General features: G+C 41.2%; 1 protein-coding gene across 1 annotated transcript in view; it reads left to right on the top strand.

The window, feature by feature from the left end:
• Positions 1 to 11,086, top strand: part of LOC110697943 (probable acyl-activating enzyme 1, peroxisomal) — a 30,207-nt gene extending 19,121 nt beyond the window's left edge. Inside the window, exon 2 of the mRNA XM_021875347.1 lies at positions 8,900 to 11,086. Coding sequence (XP_021731039.1) covers positions 8,900 to 10,363 — 1,464 coding nt within the window. The 3' untranslated portion in view covers positions 10,364 to 11,086. The remainder of the gene's footprint in view (positions 1 to 8,899) is intronic.
• Positions 11,087 to 22,085: the final 10,999 nt, after the last annotated feature.

The following is a 22,085-nucleotide window of genomic DNA, read 5'->3' as shown; positions in this document are numbered from 1 at the left end:
TCGTAACGAATGCCGTTTTCGGTCGGTCGTCGGGGTGCATGAAGATCTGGTGATACCTCGAGAATGCGTCCGTGAAACTAAGCAGGGCGTGGTCACTTGTCGAGTTGACTAGCTAATCGATCCTCGACAAGGGATATAAATCCTTCGGACAAGCCCTATTTAGGTCCGTGAAGTCAACGCACATTCTTCAGGTGCCATTTGCCTTTTGAACCATCACCACATTAGCCGACCATTCTGGATATTGGCAGGGTTCGATGAATCCTGCATCCATAAGTTTTTTGACTTCAACTGCGATGTCTCGGTTCTTATTAACAGAGTGTCATTTCGTTTCTTTTACTTAATGGGTCGATAGTTGGGGTCGACGTTCAGCTTGTGTGAGATGAGGTTCGGATCAATCCCGGGCATGTCTGCTGCCAAGAAAGCGAACACATCTTTCTTGTCCCGAAGGAGTTTGATGAGTTCAACACAGATGTTCAAATTGAGTCCGAGCCCGATGCTGGCACACTTTTCAAGGTCTCCTTCGATCAACTCAATTGATTCAGTATGTTGGTCCAGCTCCATTGATTTTGAACCGGACTCTTCATGATATGGCCTGCTGTCAATATTAGCGAGCTTCCAAGACTTCGGCTGGCGTTCCGAGTCTTTCGGCTCAGACGAGGAACCAGCCTTTTCTTTCCCCAATAGTTTTTCTTGGGCAGGGGTACCCTGCGCCGAATCACTCAACCTTTTTGTTTCTTTATGCTTCAGTCCCTTTCTTTTTCTTTTTCCTCCTCATCCTCGTCGTCGCGACAACGTTTTGATGGCTTGAGGTAGTTACATCTGCGAGCTTCCTTTTGGCTGCCCTGAATTCTTTCGGAGTGGCCCTCGTCTAAAACATATATCATCATTTGATGATACGTGGTGACCACTCCTTGAATTTCGTGAATTATGGGTCTCCACATGATCACGTTGTATGCTGATAGAACATCTATGACCAGAAATTCGACCATGACGTTCCGAGCCGCTTGGTGTTTGCCGATGGTGATGGGAAGGATGATCTTCCCATCTGGATATGTTGTAGACTCATTGAATTCAGATACCGGGTAGGGTACTGGAGTCAGGTCCTTGGTCTGCAACTTCAGTTGGTCGTACGCCTCTTGAAAGAGGATGTTTATTTACTCCACTACCGCCGTCGACGAGGGTTCGCCAATTGTTGTGGTTTGCAATTCCCGCGATGATTACCAGCGGGTCATCGTGAGGATACGCCACCCCTCGACAGTCTTCGGCTGTGAACGTAAAGTTCAGCGCCGAGGACTTTGAGCCTTGGATGGAGGCATGGTTGACTTGATGGGTTAAACCCCTCAAGTGGCGCTTCCGAGCGTTTCGGCAGCTCGTCCCCCCAGAAATGACATGGATATCAATATTATTTTCATCTTGCAACTTGTCTTCATTCTTGGGGAAATCCAATTGCTGCCGAGAGTCTTGCTCGGCCTTTTTCTCCTCGCGTCGATCCGCGTGGTATTTTTTCCGATAGCCCTTCCGGACCATATCCTCGATCTGATCTCTCAGCTGGATACAGTCCTCAGTGTGGTGTCCCGGAGATTCGTGGAACTCACACCATCCGTGTTTATTTTTCTACTGGTGCCACGATGGCAGTGGCCTCGCCTTCTTCCACTTTTGCTCGTCCTTCGTTATGCTATAAATTTTAGCATGCGGAAGAGCAAGAGGAGTGTAAGATTCGTATTTCCCTACGAATGGGTTTTTTTTTCTTTTTTTGGCTCAGTAGCCGAGTACGGTTTTGAGGCTTTCGCCTTCCCGTTTTTTTGGCTCTGGCCCTCGGTCGTTTGTCCTTTTGTTTTACCAATCCCGGTTTGAGCTTGGGACTTGGTCTTGTTCCACTCTTCAGCTTAGATGTACTTATTCGAAGCTTCCAAAGGTTCCTCCAAGGTCTGTGGAGGGTGCATAACCATGAAGTCAAGGAACTTTCCAGCCTGTAGTCCATTCCGCAATCCAAAAACGGCTAGCCCTTGGTCCAAACTCGTAATTCTGGACGACTCGTTGGTGAAGCGAGTCGGATAATCTCAGAGGCTTTCGTCCTCCCTTTGCTGCAGGCTCATCAATATTTGCATTCGTCTTCTCTCGGCGGTTTACCGTAGAAAACTTACTCATAAACTTGTAAGAAAGGTCTTTCCAACCGGTTATAGAGCCTTCCTTCACTCTCTTGGTGATCCATGCCTATGCAACACCCTTGAAAGTGGTCCGGAAATATTTACACCAGGTTGCTTCGGACCTGGGGTTCAGATACATATGCCCCTCATAAGAGGAAATATGGTCCTTCGGATCCAAAGTCCCATCATATGTTATGTGCACCGATATTTTCACTGTCGACACATGTTATTCCAGAATCCAGCTCTAGAAGAGTGAACTGGTGGGTACCATCACGGCTTTCCCCTTGTACCCAACCGAAGGGACCTCGCTTCGCCCTCTCAGAGAGGTAGAAGTGGTTTTTGTCCTCGGTTGGGACGGTGTAGGGTATGGTGCAGTCCCTTCTAGTTAAGTGAGGCGACTATGCACGCTCACCTCCCTTGAGCCGATACGTTCGTGAACGTTTCGGCGAGCAGGTTCCGGCCACGAGGAAGTGGTGTTACTACTTTTGAAACTTTGAGTTTCGGATTCCACGAAGAATTAGGGGTTTCTCTTTCTTTCCCGTTCAGTTCTCCAAGTATCCTCTTCCTATCTCTCTTCGAGCTCCGTGAAAGATGGAGCTCGCCCGCCGTCCTCTTGGTCGGTCCTCCTTCTCAGGTTTCTCGGCTGCTGAGGAGTGTTGGCGTGGACTGATTGGTTAAGAGGTGGCGGAAAATTGCCTGCATGGGCCTTCATGAGGTCCATGAAGACCGCGACGGCTTTTGCTACCTCCTCTATAGTGGGACCCGTTTGAGGTGTCGGGTGAGATCGTGAGTGCAGGCTAGGCATTGGGCTCCTAACATTGGTCTGACTCGGCCGATGAGAGCTCGATGGCCGCTGAGTGTGATGAGATGGTGACCTCTCGGATGCAGCTTTCTCTGAAGAGACTGCGTTCGAAGAAGATGATGAAGGCGGTTGGCCTCTCTTCGAGGAAGTAGGATCATTCTTTTTGGTGCTCTTGGCACTCTTTCCACTCTTAGTCATGTTACTAAGATTGGTTGGTTTTTTGCTTATTTTTTGAAAGTCTTCCCCACAGACGGCGCCAAATTGTTTCGGATGAAAACAATAGGTCCTTCGTCTAGACCTTTTTGGTGGGCTGCAGACTGGACTCAGCCCAAGTGATAACTGGGACGAGGGTTTCCTGCACAGCAAACACACGTAAATTGGTCTCGGGGGTTGTGCCGAGGAAGGCCCCTCCGATGCTTAAATCAGTACAGTGTTTAGAGAGATAAAGCTATGCAAGAGTATTAATGGCTTGAGGCATGAATTGAATGAATGTAGAGAGGGGAGAATGAAGGCTTTTATACCTTACTCAATAGATAAATGGGTTTTGAGGTCAAATGGGTGTGCCATGTTGACTAGGCCTTTGACTGACTTGGCATTTGTTTGGAGAGTTGAACCTTGCTTTGGGCTTTATACTTGAGTCATTTGTGGACTGACCCAATTAAAGTAAATTGGACCCAAACACCTATTATTAATTTTGCACATTTATTTATTAAATTATGCACATTGTGTTTAAAAACTTTGCATATTTAATCTAAAATTTATGCATATATCTAGTTAAGAAAAAAAAATATGCACATTGAATAAAAAAAACATGCACATTTTGTGTAAGAAATATGCACATTTGATTGTGGAGTTGGATTTCAATCGTAACCATTGGATAAAATATGAATGGTGTGGATTCCTTCTCATCCTTCTTATTCTAAGCCCCTTCTCATAATCTCATTTGACCCCTAAATCTATATATATATTGTTTTTATTTTTGTGAGAAATAGTTTTGTTGTTAGGAGTCTATTACATGCATGTAAAATATCACTTCTTCGGTGTCCCAAAAAAAAGAAGGAAAAAAAAAAAAAATTCTTTTTTGAGGTGAAAAAAAATTGACCTAAACTATACAAATGTTAACTTTCTTAAATAATGTAGGGTTTAATACTCTGCATTAACATTAACTAGTTTAATGGATCAAGGTGGGTCATTGCACATAATATGACATAACATACTCTATTATTACTGCAATATTTGTGAGATTAAAGTGATAATTAAGTGCTCTGTTGTATCATATTTTGATATTTATATTGATTTTTTGGTCGGAGGCTAGTTCAGTACGAAGTATTATTTAAAAATAGACGGTAATATGTAATGAAGATGACATTTTGTTTAAGAAATTTAAATAGTATCGTATAGATAAATGTCTACATTTCTCAAAAATCCCACTTGTATTAAGATTAAGAAAAAAAATGATGATATAAATTAATTTTGTTGAACTTTTTATAATATGTGATGTAAAAATAAGGGAGAAATTAATAGAATTATCACGTATCTTTTTCGATTTATAATATATAGGAAAATTTGTAAATTACCACCCAAAAAGAGGTCCAGTTTTGAAATTACCACCCATTAAAAACTTTATTTTAAATAACCACCCATTAAATTAATTAATCTTTCAGATTACCACCCATTTTGATTTTCCGGTTGAAAATCCGTTTGAGGGGCCCACATAACTGCTATTAACGGCTAGTTTGACTTAATTGACTGGGTTTCTCCTCGATTTTTCGTGTTTATATATTTCCCAACTACAATTACTTGGAAAAAAAAATATATCTCCAATTAACAAATTCTTCCCCTAATTTTTTCCAAATTCCCCAAATTTGAACTGGTATTGTGCGACGAATTAATCCATTGAAGTTCAGACCCAATTGAATTCGCATTTGAGGTAAGACTCCTGAACTTTAAAAATTAGGGTTCCTGGGTAAATTTATTTGGGGGATTTTGCAATTAGGTTTCGTGGAAGTAATTAATTGGGTGTTTATGTTATTTTTCTGGTAATTGGTGTTGGTGTTGTCCAAATTTGGTGAATGATTGTTTATTAGGTTGAATAATGGTGTCAAATATGTTGTTTTTTTTTAAAAGAAAGATGTGAATGATACACCCACATAACCACCACCACATCACCACCCAACCCCCACTCCCACGACTGACACGCCACCCACGAGCAAAAAAAAGCTCCAGGATCACTCCAATGGCATCCTCAAACTACCAGAAATTCCCCTTTTCTTCATCCTGACTATCTATCATCAACAACAACAAAATCATCATCTTCATACATCCCACTTTACTAAACACAGCTCTGATTCTTTCGGGGTTGATGCCGGAAAATAGAAATTTTCCGGGCAACCCGAAACCCCAAGACCCGACCACCCTGTTCAACCTCAGCCACCTCTAAACCCAACCACCATTCCGTTCAACCCCAGCCACCCGAAACCCATAAACCCAACCACCCATTCAACCTCAGCCACCCACAAAATCCCCCTACCCACGACCACCCCAGCCAATTGCAGCAACATCAGCCCGCAACCACCGTACCCCACCTCTTCAACATCGCTTCACCAATCTCACCCAATTCGTCGCTAATTAAACCCATTTCAGCCACCAATTGGTTCAATTTCATCCCCGACAACACCGATTTCAGCTCCAATTGCAACATTCGACCATCAATTTATGCCCAATTTTGAAATCCAGATGTGCGTTCACCACGAGTTGTTAATTAAATTTTAGAATAAATGCTCAGATCTGTGAAACTCGCCCTTTATTTGGGATTATGAGAGCTTTCTCTCTCTAGATTTTGTTTTTGGGTTTCGAAGGCAGAGGTGGAGGGCAGTGAAGTTGAAGGCGGTGGTCGGTGGGGTGTGTTGAGGGTGGTGGGGTAGATTGCAGTGGCTAGGAAGTATACAAAAATGGAGGAGAGAGAAAGTGGGGGAGATTGGGGTGAGGGAGCAATGGTGGGGGTGGTGGTTGGGAAGAAGAAAGGAAGAAGGTAGGAAGAAGAAGAGTGAAATCGGGGAGAGAGAGTGAGAAAGCCAGAAAAAAAAAAGGAAAAAAATAAAAAAAGTGGGGCCCACTGACGGAAATTCTAAATGGGTGGTGATCTGAGCATTTTTTTAATTTAATGGGTGGTAATTTAAAATAAATTATTTTTTGGGTGGTTATATCAAAAGTGGACAGTTTTTTGGGTGGTAATTTACAAAAAATCCTAATATATACTTGGCTCGGGTTGTTTATTGAATTTTAAAATAAAACTTTTTATCTAAACTATATACTCCGTATATTATTGGAATTTTGTACTGATTGATTAATAATTACTTTACAACCATACTTGTTTGTTTATGGGTATTTTATGAATTAATAATCGCTTGACAATCTACAAAAATTAGAAGTAATAATGTACAATAAAAAGGAACGGTTTTCTAAAGCTGAATGTTAAGATTTAAGAGAATGGTTATATATAATTAATTTTTTAAAAAGGAATGGTTATATATAATAATAGGTCTCTTTGATTTACTTTTTTTTTTTCCTTTTATACCTCTCTGGATCCTTTATTTGTATATAAATATTGGTATTTTATTGAAAATAAAATTCTAAACCAAAAGTTTTATTGAAAATAAAACTTTAAAATAACTTTTTTATCCAATCTATCCAAATTTTACTGAAAATAAAACTCTAAAATATGTTTTTTATCCTACTAAATCTATCTAACTTTTTTTATCACGTATATCACGTATCTTTTTGGATTTATAATATATAATCCACTTAAAAATGAAAGCTCACAATCACACTAGTTGAAACGATAAACGATATATGCTATTCAATCAGAATAATACAGACAAGCATATATAGCCAAGATAATTAGTACGACTATGAAATAATACGTACGTTTTATTGTTTGTGAACACATTTCCTTTGCACGACGACTAGTCCATAGTTGCAGATAAAACCAACGTTTAAATCATTGAAATCGAAGACCACTTCGCTTCTCCAATATTTCGGCTATTATTTCGGCCTAACGAGTCAACTAACCTCATTGTCAACCACGCAAAACACGGCGGAATGTGAATTGTGTCTGTTATTTTTGTTTGCTTCCGGCCGGAACCGTCCAAAACTTATCTATCAATACATATTATATAAACAAGGAAATACGGAGTAAAGGATGTAGAGAAATCAAAGATGCAAAAGATATTTTACTCAAAAAAAAAAAAAAAGAAAAAAAAAAGATGCTAAAGATTTTGAGAAAAATTGAATTTCTATTTGACTTTTAAACTATTTAGGTACACGCACTTTGATAATTAATAATATATTTGCACTAATTTCATAGTTTTAGACACAAACTTTTTATTACATATAATATATACATCAGCATGTCTGACCAACTACACCGTATGACCAGTTTACACACACTAAAGCACTGACCGGCGGGTAACCCGACCGAGTATTCCCTAACCGACGATTAACCGCTGACCGAGTAACCGATGACGGATCGACTAGCCCGTGACTGAGTAACCCCTGACTAATCGAGTAACCCCTGACCGATCGAGTAACCCTTGACCAAGTAATTCCTAATTTAGTAATCCCTAACCGATCGAGTAACTCATGGCCAAGTATATAACTCCGGCCACACTATATGAAACTTTATGTATATACTTATTGATAGGGGCAGGTCATTATTCTACGTTATTGGTTATTATGTCTAATAAGTGCATAACTGCATATAGAAAATAATAATATAGTGCAGAGTTGATCATGTTAGGCAAAACCTAATTTGGGTGGGCATTGGGCAAAAAAATTTTACCTTGAAATATTTCTCCACGGGTCTTGGACATGCATTTTATAAATTTTTAGTTATTTTTAGCCCGTTCAAAAAAACCCGACTTAATTTTGCATGTTTTGGGAAATCATTTTTTACTTGAACCCGACTCGGCCCGCCCTTTGATCATGTCTAGTTTATAGTGGTCATTGGCCGATGTATTGTTATTTATTTACAGAAGGTTAGAGGATGATATCCTAACCCTATGCACCTTTTTGGCCCTAGATCCACCATTGAGTTCAAAATTTCACGATTAGAATATGTACCAATTAGAATAAGAGTGGAAGTAGTACACTTTACTTGTACTCCGTTTATTTAAGTGCATCACTTTTCTTTAGGGGTCGTTTTTTAAGTAGTGGAATAAGGAAGGACCTTTAAATATATATGGCGTAGAGAAGGAGGCGACACGCGGGGGATGAGGGTCAGCGCCGGTGCCGGGAGAGAGGGATCCGGGTGAGGCTAGCGTCGTGGGGCTGGGTTGGCAGGTCGCCGGGGAAGGGGAAAGGGGTGGCTGGTGGTGGAGGTGGGTGGTTTTTTTTTTAAATTTTCTTGTAAAGATTTTAATTATTTTAATTATTAATTAACCATAATTAAAGTTTTAATTAAGAGTTAATTAGATTGTTTAACGAATTTATTTTCAAAAAATTTTAACCTGTTTAAGGGTGCAGGTAAAATATCTTGTTTAAAGAGGATACCCTCAAAAGATTGTATTATTTCGATTTAATCAAAAAGTTGACTTGTTTTTGGTGGACCGTTTAAAGGTTGTATTATTTTTTACAAATTTTCCCTAATATCAATTTATTATTTAGGTTTTTTATATCCAAATAAATTTCATATTCAATGTCAATACCCAGTGTGTCGTCCAATTGAGATATATTAGGATTTTAGTACTTAGTTATTCATCTAGGGTTGATAATTAATACCACATAACTCAACTACAATTTGCTCAAAAATAAAAATGAATGGAAAAATTATTAAGTGTCTATGTTTTGTAGAAGATCAATTAGAAAAATAAAAAAATAATTGAGTGTTTATATAAAGATATGTTAATAATGCAGTTCATCACATAAGTTGTTACTCTTCTATGTCTTATAGGTTGTAGCAATGGTTCCAAGTACTCCAGAACTATATGAACTTCACTTTGGTGTCGCAATGGCGGGTGGTGTTCTTTCAACTTTGAATCCAAGCTTGGACATAATTACTCTTTCCACAATATTGGAGGAATTAATGCCCAAATGTATATTTCTTGACCATCAAAACATCGAACCAGTTGTCGAAATTCTCAATCATCTCAATGACAAACTAGTCAAGACCCCTCTATTAGTCCTTGTGTCAATTTCATCTACTTGTGCATCAACATTACCTAATAGTCTATACTATAATGAGATTCTTGATATGGGTCGATTCGATGATTTTGAACCTATTATGCCTTATAATGAATGTGATCCAATTTTAGTGACTTACACGTCTGGTTCGACTGGTCATCCTAAAGGTGTGGCGTATAGTCATAGAGCTGCCTACTTGAACGCGTTAGGAGAAATTCTTCGAAGTGATTTAAGAGAGCAATCCAAAGTCGTATTCTTGTGGACTGCGGATTTGTTTCGAGCTAATGGATGGGGGTTTACATGGGCAATTGCTGCCCTTGGTGGAACAAATGTATTTCTTAGCAACACGAATGATGGTAACGTACTCTACTCTATATCTTTGTACAAGGTCACTCATTTATCTGGTCACCCTAGCATTTTATCAACTATCGTTGAGGAAAATCATAGGAATGCTAGTGAATATGTTCTTCCACATAAGGTTTATGCTCATGTTGCCGGTGTTATGCCACCATGTGATACTATAAACAAGGTCGAAAATATGGGGTTTGAGGTTGTGCATAGGTATGGAATGACCGAGATTCTAGGACCTCCAGTGATTAACAAATTGTGGAATAATAATTGTGCCAAAGCATTAAATAGTAATGTCAATATTATGGATCATTTGATGGAAGAGTTCGATGTTAAAGATCCAAATACAATGAAAAGTGTACCTTGTGATGGCAAAACATTAGGGGAAGTCATGTTTAAGGGAAATGCTTTGATGATGGGATACCTTAAGGCTCCTACTATGACTAAAAAGGTTTTCAAGGGTGGGTGGTTCCACACGGGGGACTTGGCCGTTAGGCATCAAGATGGTCGCCTACAACTTAAGGACCGTGTCATTGATGCCATCGTATCAAAGGGAGAAAGCATAAGTAGTTTGGAGATCGAAGCAGTGTTGCTAACTCATCCAAAAGTTCTACAAGCCGCGGTAGTTGCTATGCCTGTTGATCATGATTCGAACAATGATGAGGTTCCTTGTGCTTTTCTTAAGCTTAAGATTGGGTTTGATGCAAGTGAAGGAGAAATAATTCAATATTGTAGTGAAAAATTACCCATACAAATGATACCTAAGGTTGTGGTTTTTGGGAACTTGGCTATTAGTTCAACTGGAAAAGTGCAGAAATTTATTCTAAGGGAACTAGCCAAATCCTTGAACAATCAACCAGCGTCACTTCATGACTTCAATTCATAATGGAAAGGTATTGTGCTCCAATATATTAATAAAGAGACAATTAGGTTATACTTATCAAATGCTAGCCATCTTATGAACTTTTTTCTTATAACTTATTAACTTTAAATGTTACTACTTAATATCATAATTATAAATTATAATCATACATTTAGCTTTGTGGTTATTGATTATACACTTACTAAATACAAAGTATTTATTTTTTATTGCCCGAATAACGGTTTCTATTTTTCTTGCACTTGTCATCATATTTGTCTCTAATTTAACAAATGCGTAGATTGTGGTTATTGCTTATCCTATATATCACTGGCACACTTTTGCTGCTTCTCTTTTGACCATGGCTTACATATATAGAAAGTATCTTTCACCGATCGATGCTAGATTCAGACATAATTGTGAAGTATAATGATGACTAAATCACAATTATCATATTAGTTACTGTACATAGTTTGTGTAATCTCTTGAAGTACTCCTTATCTTTAATTAGGTAGTCAAATTATATCCCTAACTCTTGGCTAATGTACTAATTTACACTTTGTGCCTTTGTACCTAGTCATAGTTTGTTGATCTTTAATGCTCTATTCATGTACTCCCTCTGTTTTCGGCACAATCTTAACCATCAATATCTTTAATTAGAAATTAGTAAAAAATATGAAAAAATTAATCTATAAAAGTAGACATTATGACAAATTCAACAACATATTTATAAGATCATATTATATACTCCCTCCGTTTCTATATGATAGTTTCATATGTAATCAATCACATAAAATAAGAAAACATGAATATTAACATCTAAGCTAAGTACAAAAACAGTTCATAATTAGTTTACCTTATTTAAATTTATGATTTTTTTTTTTAAAGTAACATCCATAATTGCATAATTCAAGGGAGGAATTTCCTTACTTAGAGCCATGTCATCAATCAACAATCAATTAGGTGTCGTTTGGTTGGGGGTATTCAACAAAGGGAATGGGAATCGACGGGAATCATTCCCTTTGTTGTTGTTTGTTAGGCCACTTTTCCAATTCCCTTTACCCCCTTCATTCCCCCAAATCCCTCCAAGTTCATTCCCCACCCCCCAAGGTATTTCCATTCCATTCCTTGGCCACCACCACACCACCATACCACCACCCTCCTACCTACCCACATCACTGGAACCACCATCACCATCGTCACCGTCTTCACCTTCGTCACCGTCGTCTTCGCCCTCCCCTCCCCCAAACCACCATCACCGAAACCTCATTCCCCTCCCCTCAAACCACCAACGACACATCATCGGAAACAGCTCCCCTCCCCCAAACCACCATTTCCGAAACCTTATTCCCCTCCCCTCAAACCACCAACGAATCTGAACGTTGGAGCAATGGGATTGATACGTCGTCGGAGTTAGGGTTTTTTACGTGGTGGGTAGGAGTCGGAGAAGGGAGAGGGAGCGGCAAGGAGGCCGGGGTTGGTGTCGCCGGCGCAGGGGAGGGGGCTAGGGTGCTTGCAGGGGGTCACCGGAGGCCTAAGAGTGGGGAAAATTTTAATGAAAGAGATCAACAGTGGTGGTGGTGAATCTAGTGATTCCCATTATTTTTTTACAACCAAACAACATACTACATTTGAGGGATTTTCATTCCATTTCATTTCATTCCCTTTGTTCATTCCATTCTGTTTACCCCGTGCAAACCAAACGACCCCTTAATTTAACCAATCATAATTTAATATATATAAAATAAGAAATAAAAACTAAGTTAAAAATGGAATATATTCAATATAATATGGGTAAATCTTTTTGAAACGCCTAAAATAGTATATGGGACTAACATTATGAAACGGAGGAAATATTATATAACCTTTCCAACATTCTCTTTCTCACAAATTTATCATGGTATCGGAACTATAAATCCATTTTTTTCACTTTCGCTGCTACATACATCCTCTTATTTCATGGCTACACTATCAAAAACCTTTGTCGATACCCACAATGTGCTCCCTTCTCGAAAAGTTTCAACTCAAATAACTTCTGCTCAACAACACTTTTGGCACCTTTTTTTCAGAAAAAGGTTAGTGCAACACTTTTGGCACCTTGATGCCGAATTCGAAACTTTTTTTTATCCATACATAGGTGTAAAGGATAATGATGACTAATTCACCATTATCATTATTAGTTATCTTTAATAATTTGTGTAATCCCTTGAATTTACTCCTTATTTATTGGATGATAGTCAAATATCCAAAAAACTTAGCTAAAGTACCTAATCATATTTTGTAAGTAGCCATAGTTTATTGATATTCAATGCTCCATCCATGTACTATATATATTCTTTTATACTCATCAATATAATTAAGCTTTAATCTGTATTTCACTTTCTCTAGTTTAAACTGCGGGCTGTGATAAAGAATACACACAAAATATTCTCATTATGTTTATGATATATATTGTTTTGGGTAAAAATACTCAAGGCCATGTGGCCCAATAAAATGGTGACACGTGTTACCTTAAGGGAGGTTCAAAATGAACCAATCCTCTACTGACATGTGGCATCCCCAATCATTGGGAAAAAGGCGGCCCTCAAGGCCCAATTCCCGGGATAGCCCACCATTCCTAGGTTTCCGTAACCTATGATGGCGGCACGCATCCTAAGATCCTATAAATAGGGAGATATTCTCACATGGGAAAGGCATTCAGAAATATACACAAAAACATTCACTGAAAAAATAGCAATCATTAATTGCAGATATTTACCTCACCTCAGAGAATACCCTCCATCTCGGAATCCGAGAAGATACTTTACTTTCCGCACTTTTTACATTATCCAAACACGTTCTAACTTGATCGTCAGAGGCGGAGCTCCACCCCACCAGAGTCTCTGTTGTTTTGCAGGTACAGGCGCCTGGAATCCAGTCTTGGAATTGTAACTCTCCCGAGGGACACTGAAAATCCCGAAACATTTGGTGTCGTCTGTGGGGAGAGTACTTCTAAGATGGGTTCACAAGAACTTGTACCGCCTTCAAATGAGAAACGGCCTACGACCGACTTTGAGGTCCATACAGACCAAGATAGTGGTGACGACTTCGATGTCGAAACCTATATGGCCCTAGACGGGTCACTCACAACTAGGCGCACCTGTCCCATGGAAACAAGGGAACAGTGCAAAAATCAAGCTGGTCTAAATGAGACAATCAAACAGCCGTCTGGACAACCCCAGGCGGCAGAAGGTGCAGCCCCAGTTACTAGAGACGAACTCATGAATTTCATGACAAGTTTCAAAGGGGAAATCAAGGACTTGATCAACAAGAAGACGGCTGGCTCCAGCAGGGGTCAGTCGGGCAAGAAGAAAAAGCCAGTCAAGGACCGTGTGCCTACTCCGCATCCCAAACCAAAAGATGAGAACCGGCCATTGATTGATCTGTCTAAGATCCGATTCCCTGAAACGGGGAAGAGGAAGGTCATCCGGCATGTTCAGCCGTATGGATCAAAGAAGATTTATTCTGATGCTCGATTATTAATCCAGCAGAAGAAAAGCCAACAGCCGTCTGAGTTGGCTTCAAAATCGACTTACCCAAACAGCTTTCAAAATACCTCAATGAGGTATTCACAATCAAACCGAGAGAGTCAGTCAGGCGGCTTGTCCGTCCATACTGGTCGTCAGATTATCCATTCGGCTTCGTATGTGCCTCAGCAGCCATACATGCCGTATGGACAACCATACATGAAGCCGACCCTCTTTGGGGGTCAGGCGGCATAAAATGTCCAACCATTGGACTAGCAGCTTCGTCTGCTCAAATTTGGGGAACAACCTTCTGCGTTCTCCAAGGAGATAACCGAGGCGGCACAGCCGGCCAAGGTTAAGAATGTTTTGGTAGGTACTTATGATGGTACCACCAACCCAGAAGACCACCTAATGTCTTACACCAACCTCATGTACTTACAGGGGTTGGATGATGCCACCTGGTGCCGATGCTTTCCAACAACATTGAAGGGCATAGCCCAACGATGGTTTGACAACCTGCCACCCAAATGCATCAATAGCTTCAAGACGCTTGTGTACATGTTTGCTTTCAACTTCTCTATGAACATCCCTGCTAAGAAAAACTAGTCTGGACTTGGGTGCCATACAGCAGGGAGATAGAGAAGGGCTAAGGTCCTACGTCAGGCGGTTTAATCTGATGAGAATTAGATTCAAGGGCTGTATGACGAAGTGGCTTACACATAATTTTTTAAAGATCTGAAAGACGGATCGACCGTTAAGTTCGATCTCGTCAAAAAGAGGGTTGCTACCTTCTAAGAAGCTCTGATGGAGGTAGAAGCCTATATACAAGCGATTGAGCTTTGTGCCATCAGTAAGCAGTCGGACCCTAAAAAGTCCGACAAAAAAGAGAGTTGGCCTACTCGGCCGACTAAAAAAGAAGAAAGCAAGAAGACAAAAGAAGTCTGGCTGGCAGATGACTCTAAACAGCCATCCCAAAAAAGAAGAAAGAAAAAGAGTTTAAACCGTACGTTCCCAAGTACGAGTTTAACAAGGACCGCTACTCCATCCTCATGGAGATTAAAGACCGGGTGACAATTGAGAAACCGGCTGCAATGAAAGGTTCCGTCAAAAATCGGAATAAGAACAAATACTGTTATTTCCATGAGGACATAAGCCATGACACCAACAACTGTTATAGCCTCACACGTTTATTGGACCGTTTGGCTGATAAAGGGGTGCTAAACTCCTACATCCTAAAGTCCAAGGTGACCCTAAAAACAAACAATGGACAGCCGTCCAAAGAGGCATCCTAACTTGCTATTAGTTAGGACACTAATGAAGAGTCGATCTATACAATACCAGGCGGCTTTGCTGGAGGGGGTCCAACCATCCGGGGCACTAAGAACTACATCAGGCGGCTGGATGTCAACTCAATTGATGAGGGCTAGGCGTCAAAAGACACCTTCCCTGAGGTCATTATCACTGAGAAGGATAGGGGCAAGGTCAGGCGACCACATGATGACCCCATAGTCATTGAATGCAAGGTGCCTAACCAAAGGGTAGGCCGGATCCTTATCGACGCTGGCAGCTCGTCTGACCTTATCAGATACAAGTTCTTGGCAAAGCTCAAGTACAAGCCTAGCAGTATGCACAAAGTTTCTCACCCCTTAGTTGGTTTTGGGGGTGGAGTAGTGCATCCGGTGGGGAGGATTGACCTACCCATCCGGCTAGGGGAGAAGGGGAAGGATGCCACATGGTCGTCAAGTTCTTGGTTGTCGAAGAGTTGACCTCGTATAATCTGATATTGGGCCGTCCGACCCTCAACGAATCCAAGGCTGTTATTATTTCATCCCTCATGCTCCTAAAATTTGAGAGGGGTGACGGGTCTGTAGGCTCACTAAATGGGGATCAGAAGACGACCCGGGAGTGTTATCTCTCAAATATCAAGCCTACTGTGGCCGCATCTTGCCAAGGCAAGGAGCCCATAGACCTTGATGAACTCAAGGAAGCAGTGCCTGCTCTCGTAGCAGCAAGCAAAAAGAGGAAGGCGGACCAGTTGATGGCCGTAGAAAAAGAGAGGCAATAGCAATCACTGATCGGGGAACGGTCAGATGATCTCCGTCCCCAGCCGGCTGGTGAACATATTGACATCGTTCTGGACGATACACGTCCGGAGCAAACTGTTAAGGTTGGGACGGTTGTATTTGCAAAGTTGGGTGCATACTTGCACTATCTGTTAAAAGAATTCAAGGATATTTTTGCCTTTGAATTGGAAGAGATGCCAGGCATCAGCCCGGATCTCGCTATCTACAAGCTCGCCGTAGATACAAAAAAGAAGCATGTTAGGCAAAAGAAAAGAAATCACGGCGATGAGAGATCTCATACAACAGCCGCCGAGGTAAAAGCTGTTAGATGCTGGGTTCATTCGGCAATGTTACTTCCCGGATTAGTTGCAAATGTTGTTCTGGTAAAAAGGTCGAATGGTACCTAGCGCATGTGTGTTGACTACACAGACCTGAACAAGGCATGCCCGAAGGATAGTTATCCCCTTCCTAAGATCGACAGTCTGGTCGACTCTACAGTCGGTCATGCCTTGATGAGCTTTATGGACGCCTACTCAGGCTTTCATCAGATACCCTTGTGGAAAAAAGATCAAGAGAAGACGACATTCGTCACTGATCAAGGGTTATTCTATTAAACTGTGATGCCGTTTGGGCCGAAAAATGCACATGCTACTTTCTAACGAATGATTAATGCAGTCTTCATTAATCAAATTGGGAGGAATGTAGAGGCGTACATTGATGACATGATAGTCAAATCCAACCTACAGACGGATCACCTTGCTGACCTCCAAGAAACATTCACTACCCTCAAGCGGCACAAGGTCATGCTTAATCCCAAGAAGTGTGTCTTTGGTGTTGAGTCTGGGAAGTTTCTTGGATTTCTGATTAATCAAAGGGGGATAGAGGCCAATCCAGATAAGGTACAGGTGGTAATTGGCATGAAGTCATCCTGCACTGTCAAAGAAGTCCAAAAATTAACCAGTTGTCTGGCGGCATTGGGGAGATTCCTCAGCCGGTCAGGCGACAAGTGTCTCTATTTTTTCCAAGCAATCAAAAAGAAGACTAGACTTAAATGGGGGGAGGATGCTGAGACGGCCTTTTAGAAGTTGAAAGAACACTTGCACTCATTGTCAAGGCTTGTCAGCCCTCTGCCATAGGAGGTGCTTTACATGTATTTGGCCATCTCAGACCATGCCCTCAGTACTGTTCTCCTGGCTGAGAGAGACGGCATACAGCTCCCGGTCTATTTCAATAGCCATGTTCTCCGAAATGCTGAACTACGGTACCCCATGGTTGAAAATTTTGGCCTTGCTTTTTTCATGGCAGTCAAGAAGTTGAAACCTTACTTCTTGGCACATCCGGTTGTGATCTAAACAAATCAACCTCTCAAGCGGCCAATGACAACTTTGGAGTCATTCGGTAGGATGCTCAAATGGGCTATTGAAATGCAAAGTCTTGAAATCACTTTCGAACCAAGGAAGGCAGTGAAGGGTCAGGCGTTTGCCGACTTCATTGTCGAAATGACAAGGCCGGCTGAGCCGGAGAATCTTGATCAAGTTTGGAAAGTGTATGCAGACGGGAGCTCTACTATGAACGGTTGTGGTGCATAGATTTTATGCCAGTCTCCTGAAGGGGACAAGTATGAATATTCACTACGGTTTTAATTTCAAGCCTCAAATAATGAGGCGGAATATGAGGCCCTACTAGCCGGTATCCGCATGTGTAAGGAAACAAGAGCGAGAAAAATTGACGCCTACTCTGATTCACAATTGTTAGCCAATACCATGGTGACTATGAGGCCACACATTTGGCTATGATCAAATACCTGCAGGCGGTCAAAGAAGAGGCCCTCTCTAAGCTGGCATCATCCGCCTCCTGTTATACGCCTAGGTCAGTCTTTTGGGAAGTTATGGAAACAAGACCCTACTGGAATTCTGGACCGAAGCTCAACCTGGAACGATGGAATCCGGGCTTATCTAGCAGACGACACTCTTTCTGATGCATACTCAGAAGCGGCTGCAATGAAAAAACGTGTCGCAAGCTTTGAGATTCTTAAGGGAGAACTTTTCAAGAAGGGTTTTCTCCAACCGCTATTGAAATGTGTCACCCCAGAAAGGGGGAAAGAGGTTCTAGAGGATCTGCACTCGGGGTTTTGTGCATCACATATAGGCAGCAGGACTCTAGCAAAAAGGGTCAGGCGGCAAGGCTACTTTTGGCCCACTCTTGAGGCAGATGCCATGAATGAAAGGAATGGTGTCCTTCCAACAAGTGTATTATTCTGATAGAGGGTTCAGAATTATCAGGAACGAATTCTTCAGTGAGATCAAGTGATCGGAATGCCTGGGTGGAGACCGTTTCCGATCAGTAATATTAGTGAACAATTAATATTACAGCTTTGTCTCGACTGAACCCTTCGGATTGAACCTAAACAAACTGCCGAACCGAACCGACGAATCAATCCGAAGGATTTGTTGAGTCACTAGAGTATAACGAACACAGACGTTGGATATCGAGGCTAGGGCATCGAGACCGAGCGTCGCAAAATCAAGAAACAACAAGTTCGAGCAAAGTTGTAGCATCACATTGGCCTAGCCATGTGGTTGCTAGGCTAGCTCGAGCTAGCACAGCACCATCGCAGCACCATGGGTGTGCGTGCGTGCGTGCAATGCTAGCACAGCACCATCGCAGCATCATGCGTGCTTGCGTGTGTGCGTGCATCGCTAGCACTAGGCGCATAGCATGCCTCGCATTACTAGGCGCTTGCGCGTGTGTGTGCCTTCGTATGGCACAGCACCATCGCAACATGCGAGATTGCGTGTATGCGTGCATCGCTAGCACTAGGCGCACAGCATGCCTCGCATACCTAGGCACTTACGTGTGCGTGCCTTCACATGGCAGCACCAAGCAGCAGCAGCGAGCTAAGTGCTTGCGTGCGTGCCTTCGCATGGCAACACCAAGCAGCAGCAGCAAGCTGACGCCTCGCCCAGCACTAGCAGCCCAGCGCCGAGCACTGCTATGCGCCCAGCAGCATGTGTGGCTCGATAGCAGCACGCATGTGCTGGGGCGTGCTGGCAGGGGCAGGCAGGCTGTGCTAGCTGGCCAGGAAGGCAGGCTGCCAGCCATGCCTTTGTATTGATGTCGGTTTAGGAGAAAGGGGGACCAATGCTTGGAGCAAAGCCTTGGGGAGCAAGGCAAGGGTCCCCCCTTGGTTATGGTCCTCACCTAACCTCTCCTCTCCTCATGCCACTTGTTGATTGTTGATTGCATTGTTTAATAATTTATTTTTGATTTAAATAAATTAGTTGAAAAATGCAACTTTCCCACATTGATCATGAATGGGAGTGCAAGTTGCATTTCCCTATAAATACCCCATGATTGGGCATTTGGAAATCAACTTGAGTGGAACTCAAAAAGGCATCTCTTGTTATTGAGAAAACCTTTAAGTTCGTAAAACTCTAGTTTTATACTTGGTCAAGTCTTGACTAACCCTCGAGACGAAGATCGTTCGGGTCGGGTCGTGGGTACGAGCCGTTGGAGGCCGTTACGCTTGTGAGGCTTTAAGCTTCGAAGTAAGAGCTCGGTTTACAAGCGAAGCACGCTTCAAGGGTATTACTTCTTTATCTCTTTTCTTCATTATTGTTTAATTATGTTTATGCATGTTTTATTGCTTTAATTATTGGGGCGGGTCTTGGGCGGGTTTCTCTTCCGCGTAGTGTTGGACGCTACGAAACCCAACAACGGTATCGGAGTAACGCTCCTTTTAATTATTGCAATTTGTAATCAATTAAGGTGATTTAAAATGGATTTAAATTTCTTGTTTTGCTTTCTAATTGGATTAGAAGCTCGTTTTAATTAATTTTAAAACTCGTATTTTTTAATTTTGGCTGATGAACCCAGATTTCGACTCAAAAATAGTGATTTTTGGGTGGAATCGATGTTCTAAATCGTTTCTGATCCTTTTAGGGTTGTCCAGAAGCCAAAATCCTCCCTGGAATATGTTTTTCGAGAGGTTTTTCGTTTTTGACGAAAATTTTTAAATCTTTATGCCTTGATTAATTTATGCATGTCAAGGGTAGATTAAATGCATTGTTGCATCCCTATCTCTACAGCAATTTTAAACCCTTTTAAGCATGGTTATGAAGTCATAATTTGTGCTTAAGTTGGTATGTTCAATTTCTCACATAAACTTGTTATTTCACAACCATGCAAATAAATTGCATTAAAGTGTGAATGTGAAATTTTAAAGTTCCTTGTATATTAAAGATCCAATCTTTGAGTGTTTAAATGGTTGGAACTTTGATTCTAAATTCCATGTTGAACTAAATTCGGATTTATTCATTTTGGTTGATTAAAATCCTTAAAGTTCAAGTACTTGTGATTAAATCTTGATTAATCTTCATATTGGAAAATGTAATTACGTTATTTTACACACGTTAAAAGTTGGAAAATTTTCATTGGATGATTGGTTTTATTTTCCATCTCCCTACTTTGTCAAAATCATTATTAATTTGCATATTGGTCAAATTAATTATGGGTTTAGCCCTTCAATTTTAAAGCATCAAGAAAGACCTAAGTTATTTCAAAAGGTAATTTTGGATGATTTAGGCTTGTGCACCATTAAAATTGAATTTAATTAAGTTGGACTTATTTTAATTTCATTTTTGCCTTAAGTTAATTCTAAAATAAATTTAGGATTAATTTTATGTCACACGTAAATCGGGATAAAAATCCCGAGAAATGGCACGCATATCAAGGCAAAAACACCCAAGCGTCACCAAGGCTAGCCAGGCTACCTAGCAGCCCACATGTGGCTGCCTATGGTGCGCACAAAGGGGAATGCCTTGAAGTGCTGCTGTGTGTGGCGAGGGGCTGCTGTTGCGTGCTGCCTAGTGCTAGGTGCATGGCTGGGCTGCTGGAGTTGCTTGGGCAAGCAGGTGGGCAGCATGGCAGCAAGCCCCAGCCAGCCTGCCATACGCTGTCGGGCGCCAGCTAGCAAGCTAGTATGCGCAGCATGCGTAGCGAGCTGCTGGTGCTGGCTAGCGTAGCATGCAACGTTGGGCAAGGATGCTGGCACCACATGGGCATGCAACGTTGGGCAACACATGGGCTGCCTAGCAGCCATGGTGCGCAGCCTTCGTGTTTTGAGGGTGGGCCATTTTGCTTAAATTTTGGGCTATCGCTTTTGCAAAAATTTTGCCGTTTTTAATTTATTTAATTATTTAACGAGGTTAGACCTCGATTTTTCTGGCTCTTGCAAAATTTTAATTTTGACAAAATTTGGGTTAACCGACTTAATTAAATAGATTAAATAAGTTGGATGTGGAATTTAGTGGGAGCTTGAGTAATTTCGTGAACAAATTGCGCCTTAATAAATATAATATGTTAAATAGCTTTGACTAGTTTTAACTAGGCGTGTTAATCGGATTAACCACCTAATTTAGTTACTAGTTTTCGCGTGTTGTGCATTATTACTTGTTTTTCGTCGTAAAATGCATGGGCCATTCACATATAGTGAATGGATGAATGATAAATATATTGTTTCACAGGTTTCGTGAAAATGGCAACTAGTGGGGCCCAATTAGGATAGAAAATACGTACTGTGCTCCGTTACGTATTTTTGTAAATCTAAATACGGTCTGCGTACCCTTGAGTATTTTTGTACCTTAATATTTAGATTAATCCTAGTCGTAGTAGCTAGTAATTTTATTTTGGCGAAGATGTCTCAAGACGGTGTTTCCAAGAAGACGAGCCAAGATGAAGACCCTTGAAGATTTGAAGATTTCAAGGGGTCATGCTAGTTGCCAAATGCATCTATTTTATGCTTTATATATATCATTGTGCTTATATATATATTAGAATGTTAGATGCATGTCTAGGATTTCAAAATGTTGAGATGATTAGTTAAGTTCACTTAAATCAACCAACATAGAAACCCTAGGTCCCTAAAAATATTGAGCTAAAATTTGCCGTTCCAAGAACATCACTTACCGAACTAATGCGCGTACTTGATGGGCTACGCCAAAGCGAGGCATCACTACCTCCCTAGGAACGTAAGGTATACCAGGTATAAGAGTTGATCTTGGTTAAGCTTAACGATATCAGTAAGGAGTCCTTAGATGTCGTGGCAAAAGAGATAAAATGTCAAGAATGCATTAGATGCGAAGTTTTATCAAACCGAGAGTAGCTTAGAGCTATTAGCAA

The sequence above is a fragment of the Chenopodium quinoa genome, unplaced genomic scaffold (genome assembly GCF_001683475.1).
Source record: "Chenopodium quinoa cultivar QQ74 unplaced genomic scaffold, ASM168347v1, whole genome shotgun sequence".
Taxonomy (NCBI): domain Eukaryota; kingdom Viridiplantae; phylum Streptophyta; class Magnoliopsida; order Caryophyllales; family Amaranthaceae; genus Chenopodium; species Chenopodium quinoa.
The sequence above is the reverse complement of the archived record's forward strand: the minus strand, read 5'-3'. Positions and strand labels throughout refer to the sequence as shown.